This window comes from the organism of the source record quoted next, unplaced genomic scaffold, assembly GCF_019419815.1.
Source record: "Pyrus x bretschneideri cultivar Hongxiangsu unplaced genomic scaffold, Pyrus_bretschneideri_v1 Contig14, whole genome shotgun sequence".
NCBI classification, from domain to species: Eukaryota; Viridiplantae; Streptophyta; class Magnoliopsida; order Rosales; family Rosaceae; genus Pyrus; species Pyrus x bretschneideri.
The window spans coordinates 1,478,512-1,505,342 of NW_025999435.1; the positions used below are offsets into that span (position 1 = coordinate 1,478,512).

Below are 26,831 nucleotides of genomic sequence, written 5' to 3' on the forward strand. Positions count from 1 at the left end.
CCAACTAAAACGCTCATCCAGTGCCAATGTGCGTGCAAGGATTGGCGTCGTTGCCTCTCAGATCTTCAGTTTGGTCCAAGGGAACCCCCCCAATACAGTGCTCAAGGGGATGCCACTTCTTGGTCGACCTCAACTACAGCTCTACCAAAAACCATGTGGCTTTGAAACTTTGTAAGGACCCAATTTTCCGAACTAGAGATATACATATTGTGGGTCATACAACGGTTTGCTTCTATGTCAAGACAGGTGGATGAGATCGGTGAGACTGTACATATCCAATCCCATTACCAGCGAGTCTTTAGCTATTCCAAATCCTTCTAAGTATAAGAAAATCCGTTTTACAAATTGTTATTCTGGCTTTGGGTTTAGTCCCATCAGTGATGTGTATAAAGTTGTTCTGATTAAGAAGCCAACCGATTGGTCCAAGGAACCGGGGGCGAGGGTTCTCACGGTTGGTTCCACTACTTGGAGAAGCATCGAGGGTTTTGATGAGATTCTCGCGTTATCATATGGTAATTATCACGACGGATTTATTCAATGGTTAGGCCGGCGTATGGGTTCTCTCGGGATATTTGGTTTTGATGTTGAAACTGAGCGTTTCCAGCAGATACCACTACCCCCTTGTCGTTTTGATATGAAGAATGTGCCTAATTATAACCTCGGAGTCTTGAAAGGTTGCCTCTCCGTAACTGTTTACTCGCTTCATAGTATAATTGTTTGGGTGATAAAGGAATTTGGCGTTAAGGAGTCTTGGACCCAAGAGCTTAATATTTGTAGCAACCCTTTCTCTGTCCTTCAGATTATCCCCAACTGGTTAACCTTACAGAGGAAGGAAAAGTCTTGTTATTAGAGAATTGTGGAATATTGCGAGCTTATTCTCCTGGTACCAGGGACCTTGCGAGGGTTGAGATCGATGGGATAGCATGGGTGGGTGGCGCACGTGTCCACATTCCAAACTTTGTTTCGCTTAAAGATGTTATCGGATTTTAGAGTTCGAAGGTAATACATGTCATAGGCTCATAGCTAATCAAGCATACATGGTATTATGTTTTGTAAGACTAGCTTTGTTTCGCTTAAGGATTTTATCAAACGTTGTGTTTAATTTTTCCAATTGATTGCAGATTAATGCGTTCTTGATATCTTGTTTTTATGTATCACAAAGGTGCATTCTTGAACTCGCTTTTAGAAAAAACATGCTCTGTGGCTTATTTTGGTTGATACTGTCTTTGGTTGCATATGATTTTCTTCCTTTGTTTACTGCTTTGAACTCTTCCTTTGTTTACTGGCTTTAACGTTGTTCTCATTACATTTGTGCACTGCATTAACATACATTAATGCAGCGGGAAGTATAGGAGATCTAGTAAGATTGAAATACAGTATAATAAGAGGAGGATTTCTAAAAGTGTATTAATAATACGAACAAGCTGAGAATACAAATCCATAAGGTTGTTCAAATAGCAAGCCCCAAAACTAGCTTCATGTATTTTCTTGCATTAGATTATTGTTTAGGCCTAAATCTTTTCATGAAGGAAGTGATTTTGGCACACCCTTTTTCTTCTATCTGGAAATTACTTCGTATAATCATGAACCTACAACATACCGGATTCGAAATCCACTCCCTTTTTGTGGCTTTAGCCTGCTTCTTGTTACCTTGTTACTAAACAAATTGCGTGCGTATAAAAGTTTCCAGTTCTCAATATTCAATATAATGCCTTAAAGATGACTCGAATCTCCCCACTCTTTAGCATGAGATTTTGAGTCCAGTTTGTCCATCTCCGATTATAAGTTCTCGTGCAAGTCCTGCTTATTACGCGATGTGAGGTATCATCTTGATGATTCAGTTTTTGGCACCATCTTCCAGTTATTTAAATCATTTTTGTAATAATTTTACGAATAAAAAATTATTAGGCTAATCTGGTAATTGGCCTGTTCCGAATCTAATAGTTACATCTGACATGGCATTTTCACGGTTACATAGTTGTGAAGTAATTTGTTGATTGCTATTCAGTTAATTGTCATGTTAAGTTCACAACTTTGGTGTTTAATTTATTCCATGTTCAAATTTCTAATGGCTAATCACTTCTATAAAGATGACTAATAAACAAGTCTTACATGATACAATTCTTTTGCACTTAAAGAACTTTCGTGTGTTTAATCGTATGCCTAACCAACATTTAATATTAGTGGTATTGCAATAGGATACAAGATTTAAATCCGATCTAGGATTAAGCCACACCTTAGAACAATTTTTAACATTGGCATGGTAATGGGATTGGCTCTAGGAAAAAAAAGGTCGTCATTGTTAAATTCATAACCTTAATTAAGTTTGAGTTGCTTAAATATTAAAACTCTTTTTACCACGTGTTTAATTTCTCGTCTTCTTAAATTTCTTGTTAATTTTAGTTTCTTTGTCTTCTTAAATTCTTGTTAATTTTAATTTTGATCAATTATTTATTTCTATAAAAAAAATATCTTTTAATTTGGTTTTGTCTGACTAATTGATCAACTTGATTTAAGCCAATACTTGTGCAATCGATCTATAGTGATTGCCCTTGGTGTATTATTATTATTGGTCTTGTCAACTATTCAATTGTGCTTGTTTTATCTATTTTAAAGATAACCCGGCCACTTAGTACTACAGTCTAGTGACATTCATCTTCACTTGTAAGTTGTAAGTGAGATGTTTTAAGTTCGATTCTCATTAAAGATGAATTTGAACCACATTATTACTAGTCCATTATGAAGTTAAGCTTACCCCTCTCTTGGCCTCTTCTTAATGATGATAACATAGTATGTTAAAAAAAAAAAAAAAAAAGTAACCCGAGCTCACATATCACCGAGCCCTCGTTTTTCTGTTCCGTGGAATCACAAACAAAAATTTATTATATAAAAAGATCTTACAACATTATCACTAATCGTACAAAGAAGAAAGAAACATTTCATTTATTTGACACTATGCTAGGCCAAACCCTGTATGCACAGGCAGTAATAATTAAAAACGCTATCAAGCGCCTTTACTTAATAAAGCCTTTACTTAATAAACTTAACATTAATCTTTCTTTAAAGGGAACTAGAAAGATCGTCTGCATTCAGGTGGAGCGCCTTGTGGGAAGCGTTTTAAGTCGGTGCAATAGTTGTAAATCATGAAATATTTCTGAACCCATCTCAGACGTCTTCTGCTGGGAGCATCAAGCTCGTTAGTCTGCCATTCGGAGAAGGAATTGGATGACCTGGAATCAATGACGTTGAAGTTTCTGTAGTATGCTGTGAAGGGTGCCTTCGACCAATCAGTTTTCACCAACCCTCCTCTGGTGGCCCAGTCATCTGCATTCCAAAGGCTTGAGTATATCCTCATGGGTTGGCTCTTCGGGAATGGGACACCAACTGCTTCAGCGTTCTTGAATACTCTGATGGGAGTCTTGTCAACCAAGAAACTGAAAAATGGAGAAGCAATAACCCAATTAAATTTCTCTTTCATTTTTTGATGCAAGCGATATTATATACTGACCTACAGGGACAAGAGTTTGGAGTTGGGTGCAAAGGAAGAGCACATTGCTACTACTCTAGCCAACTCAACTGAACTCAATTCTTGTGAAACCATTTATAGAACTTAAACGTTGGGCATATATAAATGCATGCATTAAGAATTACTTCTTACATTATGTGTTGGGGCTTCCAGATGACGGAGTAAGTGTGGAAGTTTTTTGAGGGGTCAAACCAGAGATAGAACTGCTGCTCTCTATTTCCCTTGCCCTGGGTGAAAATATTGGTGTGCAAAATGTAAGGGTCACCGCTAACGTTTCCCAAGAATTCGAAGTCGATTTCATCATGTGTAGGACCTTGAGAGGACAGCTACATACAAAAACAAACCGAAAGATGAAAAATTATTGTCTGTATATAGTGAAACAATTGGTCTTTTGTGCATGGAATAAAGCTGAAACAAATTTAAACCTCGAATGAATTTTGCCTTGTAAATAATGTTATAAGTATTCGGTGGCTCACTCTCGTGAACGTATAGTATATATAGTTACTGTTGAATTTGATGCAAGCATTATAGTCCAAAAAACTTGGCCTTATTTCTCTGTCTCACTACTTTGGAGATATTTTAACAAGACAAAAGCATCCATAAGTCAAGTGGGCCAGTAGAATTCATGTCTTTTTATGGAAAAAAAAATATATATATATATTCGTACAACATATAATCCTAAATGAAAAATAAAAAAATGCTATTAACGGTCTAAAACGTTATTATGTACTCCTAATAAAATAACGAAGTTTCTCAAAATATATCAGAATTAGTTAGATTTATACCATTTGACCCAATTTTTCTCTAAATTATGTAGTTAAAATGTGTACTTCATCCAAAAAAAGATATCAAAGAATAATTTAGAGTATATAAACATTTTGAGGATTAAGTATGTAAAAGGATATTCTCCTTTTTTGTTCATATCTGATCGTTAAATGATGAATGTATTAAGTAAATGCTTGTATCGTAACTAAGTCCATAAAAAATTCACCTAAACATAAGTTTTATCTATTGCCTACAATATCGTGAAGCCCACGTCACATGATAGAGAAAAAAAAATTTGAAGAAAAATAATGAGTTAGTATTTATATATATTATTTCCCCCAAAATAAGGAGTATAAATGTAAGTTTGTCATTCTATTTTTTAGTGTATGAGGAATGTGTACGTATGTGTGTTGTGTGAGTGATACGTACGTAGTATGCGGTGACGGTGCCAGCAGAGTTGCCGGGAACAAGCTTAAGCTGCATATCAATCCTCCCAAAGAGGTACTCTTTTTTGGACTGAAACCCAGAGCCAGAAACTTTGTCTAAAGACAGAGAAAGAAGTTGACCTCCCTTGAATATTTTGGGGCGGTGGCCACCCCAGGTTAGGTCAAAATCTTGGTAAAAATTTCCAGCATAAGTTGCTATCATTAAAGAGCTGCAAACCAATCCCACCAACAAAACCAAACTAGAAATCCCCATTTTTTTGAGAGAGAAAGAGAGAGAGAGAGAGAGAGGGGGGGGGGTGGTTTAAGGACTGTTTTCAGGGTGTGTGTTAGGGCTTTAGAAAGAGGTGTATTTATATAGGAAAGGGGATGGAGTGAGGACGTAATGCTAACTGGCAAGGGTGGGGGACTTGTGAGAAATATTAACTTGGAGGAGCCAAACGCCAAAGGTAATGCCAGCTAAGCACAAAATGAAAGCTGGAAACTTTTGTTTGGGCATTGAGAGGTGGCTGGCTTTCTGGGTTTTTGGGTTTATTATTAAAATTTGGTTGTTTGTTTGTAAGAGAGAAAGAGAAAAAGGAAGAGAGGGAGGAGATATTTTTTTGATGTGCCGAAAATAAGATCTAATACATTAGGTGTAATTATATAATTGGTTGGAAACTTGAAGAAAAAAAATTAATTAATTGTATTATGACACATAATGTATTAGCCATGTTCTTAGTACTATGAAATTTTTTTCGAGAGGGAGATATATATTGCTAGCTATGGCATAGCTAATAAATGTCTCCAGGATGAATGATGGATTGATGGGCGATAGCAGCCAGGTAGGACCTCATCTCTCTTTTGGTATGATTTAAATTTGGTGGTGGATGCCAACTTGGTGTGGTATGGGAGAATAAAGTTTCCCTAATGTTCCTGGGACCATCAATCATGTATTGGGGAAGGAAGGGAGGAGGGGGCTTACTATTGATTAGGAATTTGACAGTTGGCAAAATGATATCTGAGTCACTACTTTCCATGTCATGAACATTCAAGGATTATTCAAGGGTTTTAATTTCTCCCTCGTCGACATCTCTCGAGTAAAAAAATGGCAAGTAAAATATAGAAAAGGATTCTTGTTGGATTCTTTTTCTGAGGATTTTAGAGATCTTGTGATCATGATCGTTCATCGTATATCGTGCAGTCAGTTTTCATTAGATACTATTTATATTTAATTTTAAATTTTAAATTTCAAATTATAATTGATCGCACGATGTACAATGAACGATCACGATCACAGGATTTTCGGAATCTCTAGAAAAAGAATCTGACTAGGATCCTTTTCGTAAAATATAATAACTTTGAATATAAAACATTACTCGACAAGCACTCGAAATGGACTCGAGTTATTCTTGAAGAGGGGCTTGAGTTTTTCTCGACGGGGTCTTGAGAAATAGGGGGAACTCAAATGACTTGAATTATAAGGTGGTTAAGTCTTCCAAGGGGCAAAATCCTATGAGTATCAATTAATAAGTCTCTATCTTATTAGATGTTGGTTGTATGCATCAACATTAGATTGTACACCAATGTGATTTCCAAATGTAATTTCCTAACGTTGCTTTTTCAAATTCTTTATGCTCAGAAGAAACTGTTATTAGACTTCAAATCACTTGATAATTAGTAAAGTGGTATAGATATGTAAACAACCAAACAAGACCACCAACGTTATGCAGTTCAGAAATTCAGAGTCCAATAATTGTATTTGGCTGTTTACAGCATAGGTTTGGCTTTGTATGATCTCAATTATTTTTTAATGCTTAATTTGTTTTGTTTTTAATTAGGTGCTTGAGAGTGAACTTGAACCTAAGGAATACTGATCAATATATAGGATCCTATCTCATTGGCAATTATTGGTTTCAAATTCAAATGTATGACTTGTAGTTTCTCCTTGCTCTCTGGACAGGGATCATCTCTATTTTCTTATAAGTTACAACCAATTTTTAATACTATTATATTGGCATCCAAAAACTTCTGTCTCATCCTCATTCGTGCATTTTTTTTCCTTTCCAAGTTTAATTATTAGAAACTGGCGACCATGGTCTGACAGACAGGGAATGGGATTGCATGTTTTTTATTTTTTTTTTAAATTTGAGATATGGATAAGAGTAAAATGGGTTGAGACATGAAAAACTGAAGATTCAAACACCCAAACCTTATGTGCCTGTATGGCCACACTTTCCAAGTTGATGGTCCAACATTTGGCATGGAAAAATCTCCCAAGACATCCAGGGAAAGTGGAGCCTGCGTCGGTATTATCACAAGTTTCAAAGCAATAAAGGCTGAGAATTCATAAAAAATTTTATTTTTTAGAATGTTAAAAACATTTTTTTAAAATGGAATTCCTTATCACGTTCTTCATTGATTCTCTATCACTTTATAGTTTAATGCTAATTTTTTTGCTAACATTATAAAATATTATGCAGAAAAAAGTGACAGAGAGTTCATATAGACTATAGAGTCCTACTTTTGAGAGAATTTCCTTAGAGCATCTCCAAATGAGATGTCAAAATCTTAAGTGAAATGCCATTGTGCATATTTGACATCAAAAGTCTCTTCAACGAAGTGTTATTTGCTAACTAAATTTAAAAGCTTTGTGATTTGGAGTCAAATTTGGCATCAATTTCAAATTTATTTTTAATCATTTTAATGATGGGTCCTTTATTCCACTAACATTTCAACTAATAAAAATTTCATTTAAACATTTTTTTTTTAATAATTACAACCATTTAAAGCTCTATTTAAATAATAAAATAACATTTGAAATTCAGTTGGAGAAATACAAAATTTAACATAAGACTTTAGATTGCCTCATTAGCTATCAAATGTAATTTGACTCCTATAATTTGAAGGAAATGGCCTTAGCATTTCTCTCTTCGAAATGTAGATAGAGAAATGCTACGGATACTCTCTCAAAAGTGGGCTCATCATTGACTCTCTACTACTTTCAATACATATATCAACATTGTAAAACATTGTACTAAAACTATAAAGTGACAAAGAGTCAATGAAAATTTTTAGAGAGTTCTATTAGCATTTCTCATGCAAATATAGTTAATCATAGAACTCGTAAATTTCATCCCAATTTTGGGAGAGTCCTTACCATTTCTCTTTCATAAATAGCGAATTTGATAATAATTTTTATTTTATTTTAGTTAAAATATATCTATTGAATGCAATAATATTACTTTGATGAACTGATTAGCTGTTAAACATTTGCCCTCGAAAAAGAATAGCTGTTAAACATGTCTATTATAATTAACCTGCCTCCCTCACTAAAGTGAGAAGTAGGCCGGTATGATGTCCTATATATTCGCAATTCCTAGCCTTTATGGTGTTGCTTCTGAGTGTGCTTTAGAACCTTGAAGAAGCCTGAGCTGGCGTCCTTTTCTTGGTGAACTATATGTAGCCACTAATTTCCAACACAAATCAACGTAGTAATTTTTTTGAGAAAAAAAAATGTTGTAATTAGTTGATATCGAATTGGTCATTTTTCTTGTTCAATTCGTAGTTTAGCTCATGAAAAGAAAATGAGAGAAACTTACATGCAACATGGTGTACGTTTTGTGTTTGTTTTCCAGGCCAGTCTTAATTCCTTGTTCAATTCGTAGTTTAGCTCACGAAAAGAAAATGAGAAAAACTTACATGCAACATGGTGTACGTTTTGTGTTTGTTTTCCAAACTAGTCTTAATATGTAGTTAAGTTACGCTACAAGAAGTCTTGACTACATGGATTATATTGCTTAACAAGAAGTTAGCTCTTCAAATTATCCATGCACACCATGAATGACTACTGTGGATTTTGTTGACAACTTTTACATGGTTTCAACTCATTCAACAAAACCAACTCTAATCCAATCCTTAATAAGTTACTAGCTATGTGAATTTGGTTCACTTAAGCACGCGTAAAATTAGGTATAATATTAATCCTGGCCATCAATATATTGCTCATTGGCAATTATCAGTTAGTCGTTTTGTATGTTATCTCTTTTTTAAGTACCAAACCTGCCCCCAATGCACATAATCATATGTTAAGGAGCAATTTTATTGCCAACCTGCCCCAATGTGAAATAGTTTAGGGGTAGTTCTATCCACACACACTCTTTTCGCTTTTCACACGCACTTTTCAATTTTCAGTCATTGAATTGAATAAATTGAAGATAATCAAATAACATAAATTAACAATTGATGTGTGAGAAGTAAAAAAAATGTGTGATAGCACCACTCATCTAAGTAAAAGCATGCACCCTCCATACTCCAAACACTACCAATTTACTTTTTAATTCATGTAATATATAACTTAAAGGACCCACTCAACTGACCCAAATTTCCCTCACTAATTATCGAGATACCCGATCCTCCAACCAAAACACAATGGGCAAACTCATCTTCCTCCAAACACAATGCGAACTCGTCTTCCTCCACACCAGAAGTTTTTTGCTTTGCTAGGTATCTTTCTTTCACATTTCCTTATCTAAGTAATTTTGTCACACACTTTGTCTATAGTCTCTATCTGCTGGAAAGAAGAAGCTAAGGAACAGTATCACTGAGATGTTGGGTAATTTTGCAGCATTTTCGATTGTTACCTACTGAAATTTCATAAATTTTTGGCGGAACCTTCTGAAAAATTTCACAGTTCTGGGAGTATGTACTTATTGAAACTTTAAACAATTTCATGATCAGTAAATATCTAACGAAAGCCCGAAACGCAGTTTTTTTAGGTATATGTTGAAACTTTAATTAATTTCGGTATAGCTCTACTAAAGATTTATGTCAGATATTCAGATAGACAAGTTATTAGCCCACTCTTAATCGTACTGACATTTTAACAATTTAACCATCTATTACTAAGTGTTGATTGAACCATACACTTATATATTGTATTTTATTTATAATTCCCGATGTGAGACTCATTCTCAACACTTTATTCATGATGATTAGAGTCTATTTCTAGAATGGAAAGTGATATGAATTTGAGAACTTGAAGGAAAAAATCGAGTATAGCTGATCTCACGTCAAAACCTTAGGTGGTGTCGTAAAAATTAAAATTGTAATAGAAAAAATTCTGCCCAAAATAATCACAACATATTACGGTAAGTAAGGCATATATTCCATATTAAAAGAGGAGAGAGATGTCTTCAATATTGGATCGAGAGGTGTCAATCTGTTAGCATTTTAGAAAGAGAGAGACAAGCGCCAAGTGATGGTGGTTGCATGTCCGCGTGGCTTTGTTTTATAAATTCCCTTTAAAAGAGTTTGGGGATGCATATTCCAATCTTGGTGGCCCTAGTATTTTCGGTTTTGTTCTATAAAATATGTAATTTTTTTTTTCTTTTTGTGGGGGGTGGGGAGCAGAATATGTAGTTTGATAAGAAATAAATTTAAAATGGGACAAATTATTAGCACTTTAGTTAAGGAATAAGTACCTACTTAGTAAATAATTAAGCCGGATTATTCTCCATAATAGCCTGTCCATTTCTTAATACATGTAGTAGAAGGGTGGGGCAGAGGCATTTTTGAGTGGGTGAGGAAATCTGCAAATGCATGCATGAGATTTCTGTATATGTAGTAAAGACGGGAATTGCATGAACTACACGATGGAGATGGAGAGAGAGAGAGAGAGAGAGAGAGAGAGAGAGAGGAGAGTGAGAGCCACGGACTCCACCAACCCAAATTACTCAAGAAAGCTAGCAAGAGCGGCGGTGCATAGTTAATGCTTATGAGGAGCGGGTCGGGGCATATGATTCATGAAGATTTGTTTGTTGAAAGAAATTAATAAAAGAGATCGTTCCTGTATATTTTCCAATTCGGATTCATACATTATAACCATGGTTTCAATGACTTGAAATCTTAAACACACCCTCAAGACAAATGCTAAGGAGACATTTCTCCACCTGAGAAATGTTAAGAAGACTTTCTCAAAGTAGGATTTTCTATGGACTCTCTGCAACTAGTTTAACGTTAATTTTCGTGTCAACATGATAAAACATTGTATTAAAAATATAAAATGACAAAATGTTCATTGAGAATATCGTTCCACCCTCAATCCAATATGTAGATATTAATGAAAGCCCTTTGACCAATCGACCACTTTCAAACTCATAAGAATTATGCTCTTCATTGCTTTCTCAGAAGATAAACTATTTGAATTCGTAAACATAAAACTAAGGGATTCAAAAATGATAAAATTTAAAATTTGTACGAGAGACACTTGGACCAAAGTTAGGATTTTTAAATTGAAATATAGTAGTTCCTCTATTTGAATTCATAAACATAAAGACTTATAAATGTTGTGTGAGTCCGAATTACTTACCACCTAGGCACCCATATTAGGTGGCGAGAGTAAAGACTGCCATAAGATTGCACCGCATGTTGGTAGTTTAACTATGGCTAATAAATTTAATTTTTATATAGGTCAGATTCTTTTCGTGGTCTCTGTGGTGACACCCTAACTTTAAATTGACTTCTTGGGGTGGAAAAAAATTGTTAATAACGTGAGTTAAAGTACGGGGATAATGCTAGAGAGATGAATATTTAGACAAAATTTTGAAAACTAAAGACATAAAAGTTGATGATTGGTTTATTACTTAAGTGTTGATAAACTTGCTCATTCCTATTGATGACACATCATTAGTTTGCAAATTTAGTCTTCCTAGCATAAGGATCCATGAGGAGGTATGGCTCATCAAGCATGTGTGTCGGCTTCCTCCACAGCGAAACTTTTCCTAAATTAAACCTATCAAAAATCCTAACTTATGTTCTAAAGATCTAATTGTCAAACCGTTTTCGCCTACTTATGATTAATGCATCTATTAGTTCATTCGAATTTGATGTTCTCTAAGATGGTCAAGAAATATACACAGTTGTCTTATTATATAAGAGAAATTAAGTACATTGGACAACATCATTTGTTCTCTATGTTTTTTAATTGCTTTTCTTAATTTACTTCCCCATCAATTTTTCTGCTATGATCTCTCATTTGGTTTCCAATTTTCTTACAGTAGTGGCCGTTTGAACAATTTACACTTCATTCAGCTTTCACAAGGAAGATTAAATTTCTCACTTCTCTTCGATCCTTAGCACAAGCACTAAGTAAGTAAGTTACCTCTATCTTCTCATTTGAAAAGAAAATACTTCGTTTGTAGGCAGTCTACATCCTCAGGTTTACATTGTTTTTTTTTTTTTTTGGTTTTTTCCTTGCTCAGGCATTATTTTTCTTTTACTGCATATTGATAATGAATCTTCTGTATGGAAATGCCTTTTTTTTTTTTTTTTTTTTAACTTGCTAAAAATGCCTCTGTCAAAATTTTAAGGCCTTTTCTTTGTTCATCTCATCTTCCTCCTTCTCTTTGTCCAATTATCAATCAGTTTTTTGTTTTATTGCTATAAAGACATTTTCTTCGTCAGATTATATATCCCTATGTCAACTCTTTCTAATTTAAATGCACTCATTTAGTCACTCGCATTGTATCTGATAGAATAGATGGAAAAAAAAAAAAAGAAGGGAAATGCGGATTATATATGCACCTGGATTATCATAAATAAACTGTCTTAGCTTCGGTTATAAGTTCTACTATTTTGAGTTAAATTCGACAAACCAGCCACACTAACAACTCCATTTTTCAAAATTTGTAGAAACCAGCTGCCAACCCTTGCAGTGCAAAATTCAGAAGAGAAAACACCTCTACATAATGAAGATGAAGATGAGCCTGAGAACGGTGATGTAGGCAAATATTAAAGTCTTAAAACCCGCAACATCGTACGGGCATTTTTGCTTGTTCTCTAAAAGTGAAATGGAAGAGACCGTTGCAGACAGTGTTTGTGAGCATCTACTGCAAAATCCCAAATACACAAATGCGTATTCGACGATAGAACATAAAACCAGTAAATCCGACAAATCATTTCAACATCTGGCATAGCTGACTACTAGTCCAGTAGAAACTAAGAAATGTGAAGACATGCAGAGTAAGCCAACTTTGAGCCCCAGCAGAGCCCTTTCTTCCAGCCTTCCAGGAATATAAACCCAATTTATACTTGTATAAAAACACTTGCCCCTTCTTTGTAAATTTCAGTTGGAAAAGATACAGTGTAATTGCTATATTAATCACATATAAAATTAAAGAATAATTTGTGCAATTAAATAAACAATTTAATGCATAATCATAACGAAAAACAATGTCAATTGCACATGAAAATGGATTTTAAAAAATCTGAAAATTGGTCGGGGCAAATATTGAATGTTTAAGATAAGTTTACACTCCATTACGGTGCTCATGATTGGTCGGCGTTTGTCTCTTAGGTCCTTGTAATAGTAGCACTCTACGATTGTGTTGAATACTCTGTCATATGGACTCAAGAAGATACTACAACACTTTCTTAACCATAGTGAACTATATGTATGAATATGTGAATGTGGATGTACTTTCTACTTGCATATTGCTCAGGATACCCTTTTGAGCTTCTAGAATCTATTTCTTAGTTCAAGATCCCCCTTAATAACTGGAATCAAAGAATTAGTAGATATGTTCCGCCCAAAATGGAAATGAGCCAGGGTTATGAACTTATAATCTATAATCTGATAATCGAGTTGTAGGTTCGATCATTATAAGTTCATTCCATACCGGAATAAGGTTATATATATTCTAAAAGGGTATATATATCAGGTGATTTTTTTTGGGTGCCTTTGGTTGTTTATATATATATGCAGGTGTGTGGACTATACCAAAACTAACTCAAAAATATTGAAGCAAAAACAAATTAACAAATTAAAACAAAAGTGAAAACTATTCATAAAGCGGGAGCCTCAAATTATGATTCCGAATGCATGCAGCAAAACACAGTTTGAGTCCTCTTGAAAAGTTAAACATATATGTAGTTGACATAGATTACAGATTGGTATTACCAACTTAAGAAACTCCCCTAGTTAAGAACTCGAATCCTAACCATAACGTCACGGTTAAAGACCTAATGCAACCACAAACCAAATCGAACAGCGTTTCTAATCTTGAAGCATGAAAGTTCTGACAGTCTTTCTTCTCAAGAGAATATATCTTCTTCACCAATATAATCTGTTTTCAACTTTTCATCATCTGTGAGCTAATCCGTAACTTCCAAACATCGTCTCATCTATATCTGTAAAATACGAAATAACACAGGCAAATTTCAATCGAAGATCACTATGGATAAAGCAATCAACAGAGGTAAGCTAGGGAATTACGTTTCCTCATTTTATTTATAATTTCTTAACAATATATTACACCATGTTTTCTTCTCATTTAAAACCACGCCAATTCAAATGGCTCCCCATATCATTAGTGCCCTTATGCAGCAAGAACTTGCGTGAATGCCGTAGCTTTCGCACAAAGCATATGGATGTACTGTACGAGAAAATATTCAGCAAACCATGACAGCTCTCAACAGAGTTAAAGGCTGGATTTGAGTAAACTACCTACATTTATGTGCCACAGCGACTAAAGTACTACAAAGAAAGCCCATCAGGCATCAGGTAAGCCTGTGGAATGGAATCTACCAGGAGCCTAACATGCACCATCTGTAATCGTTTAATTTGAAAGGAGTGATGATCAAACTACCAGATGATGAACTACAAACTAGAGTTCCACAATGAAAAACTTTCAACTAATGCTAGGCAGATTATCTTAACCATCACCAAATTATGATTCCTAACAGTGGACGACATGTTTCAAGGCTTCATCAGGGTAAAATATGTCCAATATACCATAAGCATGACACTCCAAATAATCAATTTCTTTCCAAAGTGAAATGGAAGAGGCCTGTTCGGACAAAGTTTGTAAGTTTGTAACCAAAGACCGTGAAAAAATAAACAAATATCAATTTCAACATCTGGCAATAGCTTACTAGACTCTTAGTACTCCCTATATCTCTTCTCTATCTGCCAAGAGCCATTTTCATACTATACACTATTTGTCCACCAACGTCTGATGCAGTAACAGTAGAAAGTTCAAAATAATCAAGTAAAAGAAAACCATCTCCAGTCCCCAAATGGAAACAGCTTGACTGATCACAATAAACATCATCTTTGCCACATAACATACAATCTTGCTAAGATTCCCATCGCTCGTCCACACTCCACTGTCAAAAGCTGCCTCTTTAGCAATTAAATCATTGAGAAAATGGGCCATACTCAGTACTTACTCCTAACAGTAGTCTTCGACAAGACAGTACAACAACTACATATCCACTAATGTTAGTCACGGATGTCTTATCAGAAAAAGGAAAAAAAAATGTTAGTCACGGATGCGATTCTATTTCCCAAGAAACTAAGAAATGTGAAAACATGCAGAGTAGGTTAACTTTGACAATAGAGACAGAACACATAATCTTATTCATGTTTGGACAAAACATTTGTTGAGAAGTCATGCAATTAACAACTAGTATCAGAAGAACATAAAAACAATAAACCAAAATAGCGATGAAAAAAATAAAAAAGGTAGAACGAGAAAGAGGTTTATCACTTTATCTTAATCAACTGGACACCGTCCCTAACAACATGCAATCATGAAAACAGAGTAATCTAAATTGGATGGGAATACAGAACAATTATCTGCCACCAAATGGGAAACACAAACATAATTTCAATAATTCTGCATCTATTCAAAATAAAAATGACCTTCAAATTGCACGCAGCAAGAAAAAGCAATGCTTAACTATGTGGGAGAGATGTTACCTCTGAGCTCAAATCCATGATGGCATCCTTAAGAGAAACAACGCTTGGAATATGGACAAATGCTTCAACCATTGATGGTATTCCATCAACTTCAACCGCAGCAGAGCCCTTTTTTCCAGGAGTATAAACCCTCAGTTTATACTTGAGTGAAAACACCACTTGGCCCTTCTTTGTAAATTTCAACAATTGAGTAGCAGAAAAACTAGTTCCGTACCCAATCACTTGCTGCATGACAAGCTCCTCGGCCCACGATTCCTTAACGCCATAATCCTTCATCACCCACACATTGATATCACTCATCGAGAGAACGTATACGGAGAGGCAGCCTCTCAGGGCAGCGAGGCTAACAAGACGCTTTCCCAAAGAACAAGGCGGTAATGGCAACTCTTGGAAACACTCACTTCCAACATCAAAGGCACAAATCAATACAGAATTGTCGCTACGAGCAATCCAATGAAGAAAACCGTCATGATAAACCCCATACGATTGGTACCCAAAAGGGTACACAGAATTCCCAACATTTCTCCAACTTCCAGTGCCAACAGTCAAAACCATTACCTCCCATTCATTCGATTTCAATCCGTTACTCGTAGATGCAACCACAACTAATTTATAGACACCATCGACAGGACTAAACCCAAACCCATAAAGAAACGGAAAAGCAATATCCTTGGGAAATCTTGGAAGAGTTATGGACTCACCAATAACGGGATTGGAGATGTAAAACCGACCGCTGTTAAGCCTATCGTACACGCAGAGGAAGCCATTGCAGGAACCCACAATTTGCACACCGAAATTCGGGACATTGGGGTCTTTGGGAAGCCTGATTACGACGTCGTTCTTGCCTGAGGGTTTGTCGAGGTCGACCAAGAAGAGGCCGGCGGTGGTGGGGTTTCGGGTGCTGCTGTTTTGGAGCAAAAGGCAATCGGGTGTCTGTGAAAGTAGGTACTTTGTGAATTGGGGGTCCGAGAGCGATCGGCGCCATGACTTGCACACGCAGCGGCATTGTATCAGAGCTTTGATTGGGATTTTGCCGAAGATCTCGACCGTTATGTGGTTTGGGAGTTGGAGAATGTAGGGCTTCTTCTCGTTTCCTTCTTCCTGTTCATCTTTTTGCTTTGGCGGTTCGGCGTCGGAGTTGGTTGGCGGGCTGGTGTGCGTGGGTTTGATTTTCTTCATGGCTGGAGATGTCATGGAAACCTGAAATGCGAACGATGCCTTTTTGGTGGGAAGACTTGCACTTTATAATGCTTGGAACAATGACTGCTCTAATTCATGGACAGAGGATCTTCACCGGATCATCTTCGAGGATTCCAAGATTTTATAATATGCATGCATTATATATTATGCTGTCAGTTTTTATCAGGTATTGTTTATATTCAATTTTAAATAAAAAAAATTTACAATAATTTATAAGATGTACGATAAACGAATATGATTGGATGATTTCCAGAATCCTCACAAAAAAGATCTAATGAGAATTTATTCGTGGGGATTTCAGTTGAGGAAGTGGACAAATGTATAATTTTATTTTCACAAACAAATAAAGAATTTTATATTTTATAAATATGAACTGTATTAATGAAATTCTTTTTATCAACAAAAAGAGGGTGAAAAGATATTTTGTCTTCTATCACAAAATAAAATTAAGGACAATAAAGTAATTTTGTATTTTTTTTGTACAAGTATCACCTACATGTGATCCTAACAAATCTTTACTTTAAAATATAAAAAAAAAAACTCATCCTCCATTTCCACATTCTCTCTTTATCTCCCTCTCCCCTTCTTTTAAAAAAACAAAATAAAAGTGTGTGGGATATGCTAGTAATTTTTTTTTAAAATTAAGTGAGAATAACTATTTAATTTTAAGGTGTAATTTTAAATTGGTCATAACATTTTAAAATATTTCAAATACTGCCTAATATTTTCAAATTGGACATCGTCATCAACCCTTGATAAGTATTAAAGCAAGTTTCACTCTCACATCATCTATAGTGATCTAGATTGCTAATGGTTATGTGGTCGTTATGTATAATTAATATGTCGTTGCTATTAAAAATGATAAATTTTCTATATTCAAATATATAAAAAAAATTATCATTATTGCTATTCATTAAAAAGAGTTTTTTCACATTTTAGCCAAAATGGTCTCTAAGATTGGCATAATTTCTCACTTTGATCTCTGAGATTTGAAATTAATAAAATTAGTTCCTAATTTGTCCACCATCAATCATTTTGATCATTCCGTGAAAATTCTCTGTTAAATAAGGACTAAAATAATAAAAACAACCTCAATTAAATAAACAGTGGATCAAATTGATTTGACAAAATTTGAGCGTACTTTTTCATTTTGGTCATATTCAACGGACATTTTTCACGGAATAATCAAAACAATTGTTGGTGGACAAACTCAATAACTAATTTTATCAATTTTCAATCTCAATGACAAAATTGAAGAGTTATGCAAATCTTAGATACTATTTTAGCTAAAAAGCCTTCCTTAAATAATGTGTCAAAAAAAAAGGGAAATTATATTCATACATCCCAAATTAATTCTCCCACACCTTTTTAATTTTTTAATATTTATTTATCAAGTGTTAGTGGTGTTTAGAAAATATTAAAAAATTAAAAATGTGTGGGAGAAATAATTTATGGTGTGTGAATATAATCTCTCTAAAGATCCCTTTCCACCTAATCCACCTAGTCCAGGATCCAAACCGTTGAAATTTGATCCAACGGCTACAGTTATTATCACTTTTAAAGGGGCTCTATGTTTGTAGTCATTGGATCAAATTTTAACGGCCCAAATCCTGAATTAGGTGGATTAGGTGGAAAGATGCTAAATTTTTAAGTTCAAAACAGTGCTAAAAGCCGAAACGAAACTATCTGAACATAAAGACTATCAAGTAAAATTTGCCTAAACCTAAACTATTACTAACAAGATTCTTCTCTCTATACAAATGCCGAAGTTTGCAATGTCGAGATCTTTAACGCAACTCTTAAGGAAGCCAAACAAGAGAACCCAACTATAGCCCTAGTAAGTTGCAGGCGCCAAATAAACTGTGAGAGGTTACTCGAATTCCACCTGTAACTTATCAATCCATAACCTCCAAATCAGCCCAAATAAAGCTTCCATAAGTTATAACTCAGCAGCGAGACTCTCACCTGTCACCAAATTGGCACAAACTCAGAAATCAATTTACTATCAAAATCTTTTAAAACGATTGCCGACGGACAAACTCTGGAACCAATTTTATCAATTTTCAATCTCAAGGACAAAATTGAAGAGTTATGCGAATCTTATATACTATTTTATCTAAAAAGCCTTCCTTAAATAATGTGTGTCAAAAGCAAATAGTAGTATAAATGAATCATTTAAAAATTAAAATGCAAGTATACTAAATTTTTTGGTTGAAAATAGGGCTAAAAGTCGAAACAAAACTATCTGAACATAAGGACTATCAAGTAAAAATTGCCTGAACCTAAACTATTACTAACAAGATTCTTCTCTCTATAAAAATTTCGAAGTTTGCAATGTCGAGATCTTCAACGCAACTCTGAGAAGCAAAACAAGAGAACCCAACTATAGCCCCAGTAGGTTGCAGGCGCCAAATAAATTGTGAGAGGTTACTCAAATTCCACTTGTAACTTATCAATCTGTAACATCCAAGCCAATGATCCGCACAAATAAAGCTTCCATAAGTTATAACTCAGCAACGAGACTCTCACCTGTCGCAAAATTGGCACAAATCCAGAAAACAGTTTACTACCAGAATCTCTTAAAACACCACCTTCTCCAATAGCATTAACATTCCCCTGCATGCAGCCATCTACATTCAGCTCAATCCAACCCGTAGCAAGAGCTTCCAATCGAGCAAAGAATCAATCCTACAAAGGAAATAAAACTTAATATGCCCTAAAACTAGAAACTCTACGCATAGCTTTGACATACATTACCTTTGAGCAAGCTTGGAATACGGACACACTTATCGACCAATGATAGTAGCATAAGCCTGCAAGTGAGACCCATTTAACCACAAGACTTTCCCCTGCTCTGTAAACTTCAACACTCGGGCAGAAGTTGGAGAACCAAGTGCTTCGTTGCCAATTTCAAGCTCTTTGGTCCAAGACTCATTAATTCCATTATCCTTCATCATCTAGACATTGATATTACGAGTCGAGCAAGAGCGAACAGTTACAGAGAGGCAAGCATTCAAGACTCCAAGGGTAAACTAAATTTCTAGCAAATCCAAATAACTCGGCAGCTGCTCTTAAGTCCAAATAACAAGGAGGTAGTGGTAACCGCTGGAATGCTCTCTTTCAACGTCAAAGTCCCATATCAAAGTAGAACTATCCCCATACCGACCAACCCATTGAAGGAATCCATTTAGATAAACCCCATACGGTTGAAAACGGGAGGAAGGGTATACAGACACATCCCTAATGCTTCTCCAAATCCTGGACCCAATAGTCAAGACCAATACCTCATCTTCACTAAATTTACCACTTGGAGACATAAACACAACAACTTTGTAGACATTACTGATGGGACTAGACCCAAACCAACAATAATACGGATTATCAATTCTCCAACGATGACAATAGGCTATAGTGTGGGGCGACAAGGATATTCGTATATGCAGAGCAAACCGTTGCAAGTGTAGATGATACATGATAACGAGTTACTCCCGGACCAAAAATTTGATTGGGGATACAGCATTACATATTGCTGTTAGGTATGGTCACTTCAAAGTAATGATTCTGTTGGCCGAAGCTAATCCTAAATTGGATTGTTTTACCAACAGCGCCAACGAATCTCCATTGTTCTTAGCTACTAGCAAAGACTTCCCAAGCATTGGTCGCTAACCGTGACCCTTCAAATAGAAGGAGAGGGGAAAAAATAAGGGAGAGAATCCTACTCCATTTACAATAGGCTAATTTCGTCATATTTGTACAACGCCATTGCATTTTTCACACCAGTGCCTTTTCTACTACATATATTTGGATATGAAGCTGAAATGTGGTGTTTGAAGTATGGATCCTTCTGTGTATGAGGCGGCGAGATCAGGTGATCTTGGTTTCCTTGAAAAAATTGGAGACAATGAGCTATCAAGCGATCTTCTTCTGCAGAAAACACCTAGAAATAACAATATTCTTCACGCTAAGTTCAAACAAATCAATTTCTTCAAAAGCGCCCAGATCGACAGTCAATCTCCACAGTTTTGGGCCACTAACAACAAATGCAACACTCCCATGCACGTAGTAGGTAGAGCAGGCTGAGTTGAGGTAGTAGGGTTGCTCCTTAATCAAGTTGGAGCACGATGAGGAAAGTGCGTCAGCGAATGGCGAAGCGTATAAAGAGTGACACCGGACCAAAATTTGATAAAAGTGATATAGGATTACATGTTGCCCTCAGGTACGGTCATCTCGAAGTGGTGATTCTGTTGGTCGAAGTCAGTCCTGAATTGTGTTGTTTTACTAATAGGACTAACGAATCCCCATTGTTCTTAGCTACTAGCAAGGGCCAACGAATCCCCGTTATTCTTAGCTATTAGCAAGGGCTTTCCGGACATTGCCCACTATATGTTAGACAAGTCTTCAACATCTCATTACTTTTGGGGATTAATGGTATCACAACTTTGCATGCAGTAACTCGCAACATCAGCTGTGAAGGCAAATGATTTCTGGATACTCTTGTTGTTTTTGTTCCTAAATTTTCATTTTATATATTAAATTCAAAGCCTAGAAAAAAAAAATAGTGGTGTGCGGATATAACTTCTCTAGAAACCGTATTTCAACTAACTAAACCTCTCACTTCCTGCTATAAATTGTGCTCACTCCCTACAAATGAATTGTATGGAAACACAAAGGCCAGCAGGAAGAGAGAAGTTTTAGTTAGTTGAAATATGTTTTCCAAAGAAGTAATTTCTGATATGTTTTTCATAAAAGTGATTTCTGCAAATCGTTATTTTCTTTTCTAGCCTTCAAATTTAATATATAAAATGAAAATTTGGGAACAAAAATAACACTATATGCATAAATCATTTACCTTCGCAGCTGATTTTGCGAATTACTGCATGCAAGATTGTGACACTATTAATCCCCTGGAAGGAATAGATATTGGAGACTTGTCTAACATGTAGTGGGCAATGTCCGAAAGCCCTTGCTAGTAGCTAAGAATAACGGGGATTCATTGGCCCTTGCTAGTAGCCAAGAACAACGGAGATTCGTTAGTCCTATTAGTAAAACAACACAATACAGGACTGACTTCAACCAATAGAATCACCACTTCGAGGTGACCGTACCTGACGGCAACATGTAATCATGTATCACTTATATCAAAATTTTGGTCCGGTGTCGCTCTTTATACACTTCGCCATCCGCCAACGCACTTTCCTCATCGAGCTCCTACTTGATTAAGAAGCAACCCTACTACTTCAACTCAGCCTGCTCTAGCAGCTACGTGCATGGGAGTGTCGCATTTGTTGGTAGTGGCCCAAAACTGTGGAGATTGATAGTCAATCTGGGCGCTTTTGAAGAAATCGATTTGTTTGAACTCAGCGTGAAGAATATTGTTATTTCTAGGTGTTTTCTGCAGAAGAGGATCAATTGATAGCTCACTGTCTCCAATTTTTTCAAGGAAACCAAGCTCACCCGATCTCGCTGCCTCATACACAAAAGGATCCATGACGTCAAACACCACCTTTCAGCTTCATATCCAAATATATGTAGTAGAAAAGGCAGTGGTGTGAAAAATGCAAAGGCGTTGTACAAATATGACAAAATTAGCCTATTGTAAATGGAGTAGGATTCTCTTCCTTATTTTTTCTCCCTCCCCTTCTATTTGAAGGATTACGGTTAAGTCAAATCAACATTTTATATTAATTTTTGTATAGAAAGAGAAAACCAAAATAGAGAATGTGAGAGGAAAGAATGAAAGGAGATAGAAAGAGAGGAGAGAATCATAACCCGTTGTAAATTGCCCGTCAAAGCAAATAACATGAGTTGTTTCAGTGCAATTATATTTATATATGCCTATTTGCGGAAACAAAATGAGAAGGTGCCTGAACGGTGCTTGATTGGGCTTATTTTAATCAGGTACATATAAAAAATTTTAAGGTGTCGTTTCATAATTATTTCATTTTTAGTTTTTATATTTTTCATATTTTTTTTTTAAGATAGAAAACTAAAATCTTACTTGGTAATTAGTTTTGATTTAAAAAAAATAAAAATATAAAGGCTGAAAACCAAAAAGAGAAAACTCAAAGGTCAAATTTTGAAAAGTCAAAAATCTGTTTTTTATTCTTTTCTTCTACATTGTATCGAATCCGGATCCTCTTTGTGAGTATCCGGAGATCCTTGAATTGTGTCCGTTCATCGTACATTATACGATCAGAAATCATTTTAAATTTTTTAGTTTAAAATTGAACATAAACAGTACGATATTGACCAAAACTGACCGCATAATATACAATAAATGAATATGATTCACGAATCTTTGAAATCCTCACAAAGAGGATCCTGTTGACAATGTGCCTAAATGCCTTGGGATTAAAAAGCTCCTCGCCGAAACATACCCTTAAAGGGAACTTAGATAGGAAAGAACATATGAGCACAGTACGCTGAAAAGGGGTTGTGGATGAGGAGTTATACATCTCCATGGACCTCGAGACCTCTACCAGCCTGACATCAGAGCCAATGGCAAATGGAGTAGAGATGTGGCTTCGAATATGAGAGAATGAGCTGAACAGATTTATCTTCTCAATGCTAGGGTTTTCCACCCGTGTGGACTTACACGTGTGTCCCTTGCTGCGCATTCCTTGTGCCCCATTTGTGGACTATTCGTTCAACATAGATTGTGCGGTCAGCTTTCATTAAGTACTGTTTGTGTTTAATATTAAATAAAAATTTTAAAATAATTCATAGCCGTACGATGTATGATAAATGGATAAAACGAGAGTTCTCACAAAAAAAATCCGGATGGGATCCAAAATCCCCCATTTGTCTTTCTTTTATTTTATTTTATTTTATTCTATTTTGTGTTATTTTATTTTTTTGTTTTATTTATTCTTTTTGGAATTTGATTTATCTGTCTTCTAGTTTTCTTTTCTTTTTGTGGTTTTCTACATTGTTTTTCTTTATTTTTCACGCCTTGAGGATAAAGTCTAATTTAAATTTGAAGGTGAAGTAAATTTTTAGATTTTTTAATTTTTGAATTAGTAAACTTTTTTTTAACTTTTTAAGTTACTATTCATGAATTATTTTTACTTAAGACACTAATTCATGAGCTATACTTTGAAAAAAATTTCACATTCACACCAACATGATTTGTGGGAAGTGAGATTGGAACACGTACTTTTCGTCTAATAAAATTTTGAAGTTTTGTGCTAAGTTTTAGTTCTTGTTATAAACAAAGTAATAATTGTCTCATCCGAGACTTTGCTTAGTAACCGGATCAGTCTTACCTAATTAGTAGTAATTTTCGTGTAAAACAATGGAGCCTTATGTAACGACTGTCCCTGAATTATAGTGTTTTAAACTATTACCCACAAAATTCTTCACTCTACAGACAAGTCGAAGTTTGCAATGTCAAGATCTTGACCGCAACTCCGAGCAAGCCAAAACAAGAGAACCCAATTATTGTCCCAGTAGGTTGCAGCGCCAAATAAACCGTGAGAGCTTACTCAGACCCGTAACCTCCAGGTCAATTGTCAGCCCAAATAAAGCTCCCATAAGTTAAACTCAGCAGCGAGACTCTCACCTGTGGCCGAAGTGGCAGAAACCCATAAATCAATTTACGACCAAATCTCTTAAAACACCACCCTCTTCAATAACATTAGCATTCCCCTTCAATAAGAGGAGCTTCCCAATGGAGCAAAGAATCATTCCCAAAAGGGAAGTAGAACTTGTTTAAGTCGTATGCCCCAAAAAATAGAAAACTATGCACGTACTAACCCGAAAATTAAGCATTCTAGCCTTCAATAATGGTTCATGCAATAAGGAAAACTAAGTTTAGAAACAGCAGCAAATCAAACAAGGATTGAATTCAAAACCAATTACCTAGTGACAACAAATCGTCACATAAGCTAAAACTGTCAGTAATATAAAGAGCGATTCCAAGCCAACAAAGCTCTCCGCTTTGAGAGAGTAGGAGGACTAAATTGGCAAAAGTAAATATAAGTATATAAGAAAATTTCAAATAGCAAGAAAAAACAATTTATCACATTAGCTTTGACATATATTACCTTTGAGCTCTAGCCTGACATGATATCTCTAAGCCGAACAAAGCTTGGAATATGAACACACTCATCGATCAATGATGGTATCCCATCAACCTCAACCATCACCACGCCCCTTGTTCCAGGAGTATAAGCCTGCAAGTGAGACCCATTTAACAACAAGACTTTACCCTCCCCTGTAAACTTCAACACTCGAGCAAAAGTTGGACAATCAAGTGCTTCGTTGCTAATTTCAAGCTCTTTGGTCCACGACTCGCTAATGCCATAATCCTTCATCATCCAGACATTGATATTACGTGTTGAGCAAGAGCGAACAGTTACAGAGAGGCAACCATTCAAGACTCCAAGGGTAAATTGAGTTTCTAGCAAATCCAAACAACTCGGCAGCTGGTCTAAGTCCAAATAACAGGGAGGAAGTGGTAACTGTTGGAAATGCTCCCTTTCGACGTCAAAGGCCCATATGAAAGTCGAACTATCCCCATACCGACCAACCCAATGCAGGAATCCATTAAGATAAACCCCATATGGTTGAAACCGAGAGGAAGGGTACACAGACACATCCCAATGCTTCTCCAAATCCTGGAGCCAATAGTCAAAACCAATACTTCATCTTCACTAGATTTATCACTCGGAGACATAAACACAACAACTTTGTAGACATTACTGATGGGACTAAACCCAAACCCACAATAATACGGATTATCAATTCTCCGGCGCTGACAATAGGCGACAGTATGGGGAGACAAGGATATCACTGGAAGCGCTAAAGACTCACTAGTAATGGGATTGGAAATGTAAAAATGGCGTTGGTTCAATTCATATATGCAGAGCAAACCATTGCGAGAACCCAAAATGCCCACACGAAGAGCGTGGAAATTTGGATCTCTAGCAAGCTTCAGTACAAAGTCATTTGGGTTTGAGACCATATCAAGGTCGAACAATAAGTATCCCTCCGACTTGGGGTTTATGGGGCCGCCTCTTAAGCCATGGAACAAAAATGAAGGGGGTGTTTGTGAAAATAGGTGTTTGGTAAACTGAGGGTCTGAGAGCGAATGCCGCCAAGACTTGCACACACACTGGCATTGGATGAGGGTTTTAATTGGGACTTTGCAGAATATCTGCACTGTTATGTGGTCTGGCAATTGCAGAATGCAGGGTTTCTTATCATCCTCTTCTATGTCAGTGTTGGTTGGTTCGGTTTTCTTTGTGTGCGCATCCATGTCGAATCGCTGCAAAAAACTCACACCAGATTCTCAAATCAAGATTCATCTATAGTAAAGTTGAGCATGTATGTGCCAAATGCATAACATGATGGGACTAGAAATGGAGGTCGGATTACCAACAAATTAAACAATCCCACGATAAGGATTGGATTAAACGCTCAAACTTTTCAGAAGAAATCCAATCTCTACATTTACGAAACGGAAAAAACCCGAATCCTTGAAAACAAATCCACAAATCCAAACCCTTCATTCTTATTAGAAAATAGCTGCTGAAAAATATACAGAATAAGACTAAACCTGAAAAATAAAAATTAAATAAAGAAAGAAACCAGAAGAACTGAAAGTACCTGTTGATGCAGCTGAGCAGCTCTTGTTTCGTTTCTCTTCTTTCTGCTTGAATGAAAGTTCGTGAAGCTTTTTCTACAGAGTCGGAAGGGTTTACAGCTTTATAGTCATTTATTAGAAGTTGGCGTCATTGTGGTTAAAAAATGTTTTAAGCTGATAATATCTGCACAATTATTTTTATATTTTATATACTACTGAAATTTTGATCGTCAGATTAAATAAATTAAAGAAAATCAATAAAAAAAATTTAACTAGTGTATGAGAGTTAAAAAAAGGTTGTGTGAATTTGAACCACTTAGTACCACGATCTAGTAATATTCCTCTTCACTTATAAGTGAGAGATATTATATTCGATTCTCGACAAATACGAATTTAAACCACATTATTACTGATGCTAAGCACACCCCCTCCTCTTTAATATAAATAATATCATTTGTTCCAAAAATAAAAGTGTTACGTGAATAACACTACTTAAAAAAAAAAAAAAATTCAGTTGTTAATTGTGAGTCGTGACATTAAAAATCAAAAATGATTTTTGCAATTTTTTTT

The 26,831-nt window shown here is 35.7% G+C and overlaps 3 protein-coding genes across 5 annotated transcripts; all 3 read right to left on the reverse strand.

Annotated features, from left to right (window-relative positions):
* Nucleotides 1-2,865: 2,865 nt before the first annotated feature.
* LOC103962581 (xyloglucan endotransglucosylase/hydrolase 2) lies at nt 2,866-5,037 on the reverse strand. The gene is made up of 3 exons (XM_009375306.3): nt 4,721-5,037; nt 3,659-3,852; nt 2,866-3,434 (listed from the first exon to the last, which is right to left on the reverse strand). The coding sequence occupies exons 1-3, from the start codon at nt 4,988-4,990 to the stop codon at nt 3,071-3,073; spliced, it is 828 nt and encodes a 275-aa protein (XP_009373581.1). The 5' UTR covers nt 4,991-5,037; the 3' UTR covers nt 2,866-3,070.
* An 8,517-nt stretch (nt 5,038-13,554) lies between these two features.
* On the reverse strand, nt 13,555-16,733 carry LOC103962585 (F-box protein At3g07870). Of its 2 annotated transcripts, none has more exons than XM_009375316.3 (2): nt 15,476-16,733; nt 13,555-13,902 (listed from the first exon to the last, which is right to left on the reverse strand). In XM_009375316.3, exons 1-2 carry the CDS (start codon nt 16,667-16,669, stop codon nt 13,897-13,899), a joined length of 1,200 nt encoding a protein of 399 aa, XP_009373591.2. In that variant the 5' UTR covers nt 16,670-16,733; the 3' UTR covers nt 13,555-13,896. The 2 variants fall into 2 exon arrangements, with proteins under 2 accessions (XP_009373591.2, XP_009373590.2); XM_009375315.3 differs by lacking the exon at nt 13,555-13,902 and adding an exon at nt 13,926-14,320.
* A 7,203-nt stretch (nt 16,734-23,936) lies between these two features.
* On the reverse strand, nt 23,937-26,418 carry LOC103962583 (F-box protein At3g07870). 2 transcript variants are annotated; one of them, XR_007256591.1, is made up of 3 exons: nt 26,285-26,418; nt 24,721-25,943; nt 23,937-24,236 (listed from the first exon to the last, which is right to left on the reverse strand). XR_007256591.1 is itself a non-coding variant. In XM_018651240.2 (2 exons), the coding sequence occupies exon 2, from the start codon at nt 25,932-25,934 to the stop codon at nt 25,107-25,109; it is 828 nt and encodes a 275-aa protein (XP_018506756.2). In that variant the 5' UTR covers nt 25,935-25,943; nt 26,285-26,418; the 3' UTR covers nt 24,502-25,106. The 2 variants fall into 2 exon arrangements, 1 of the variants encoding a protein (XP_018506756.2); XM_018651240.2 differs by lacking the exon at nt 23,937-24,236 and having other exon boundaries at nt 24,502-25,943.
* Nucleotides 26,419-26,831: the final 413 nt, after the last annotated feature.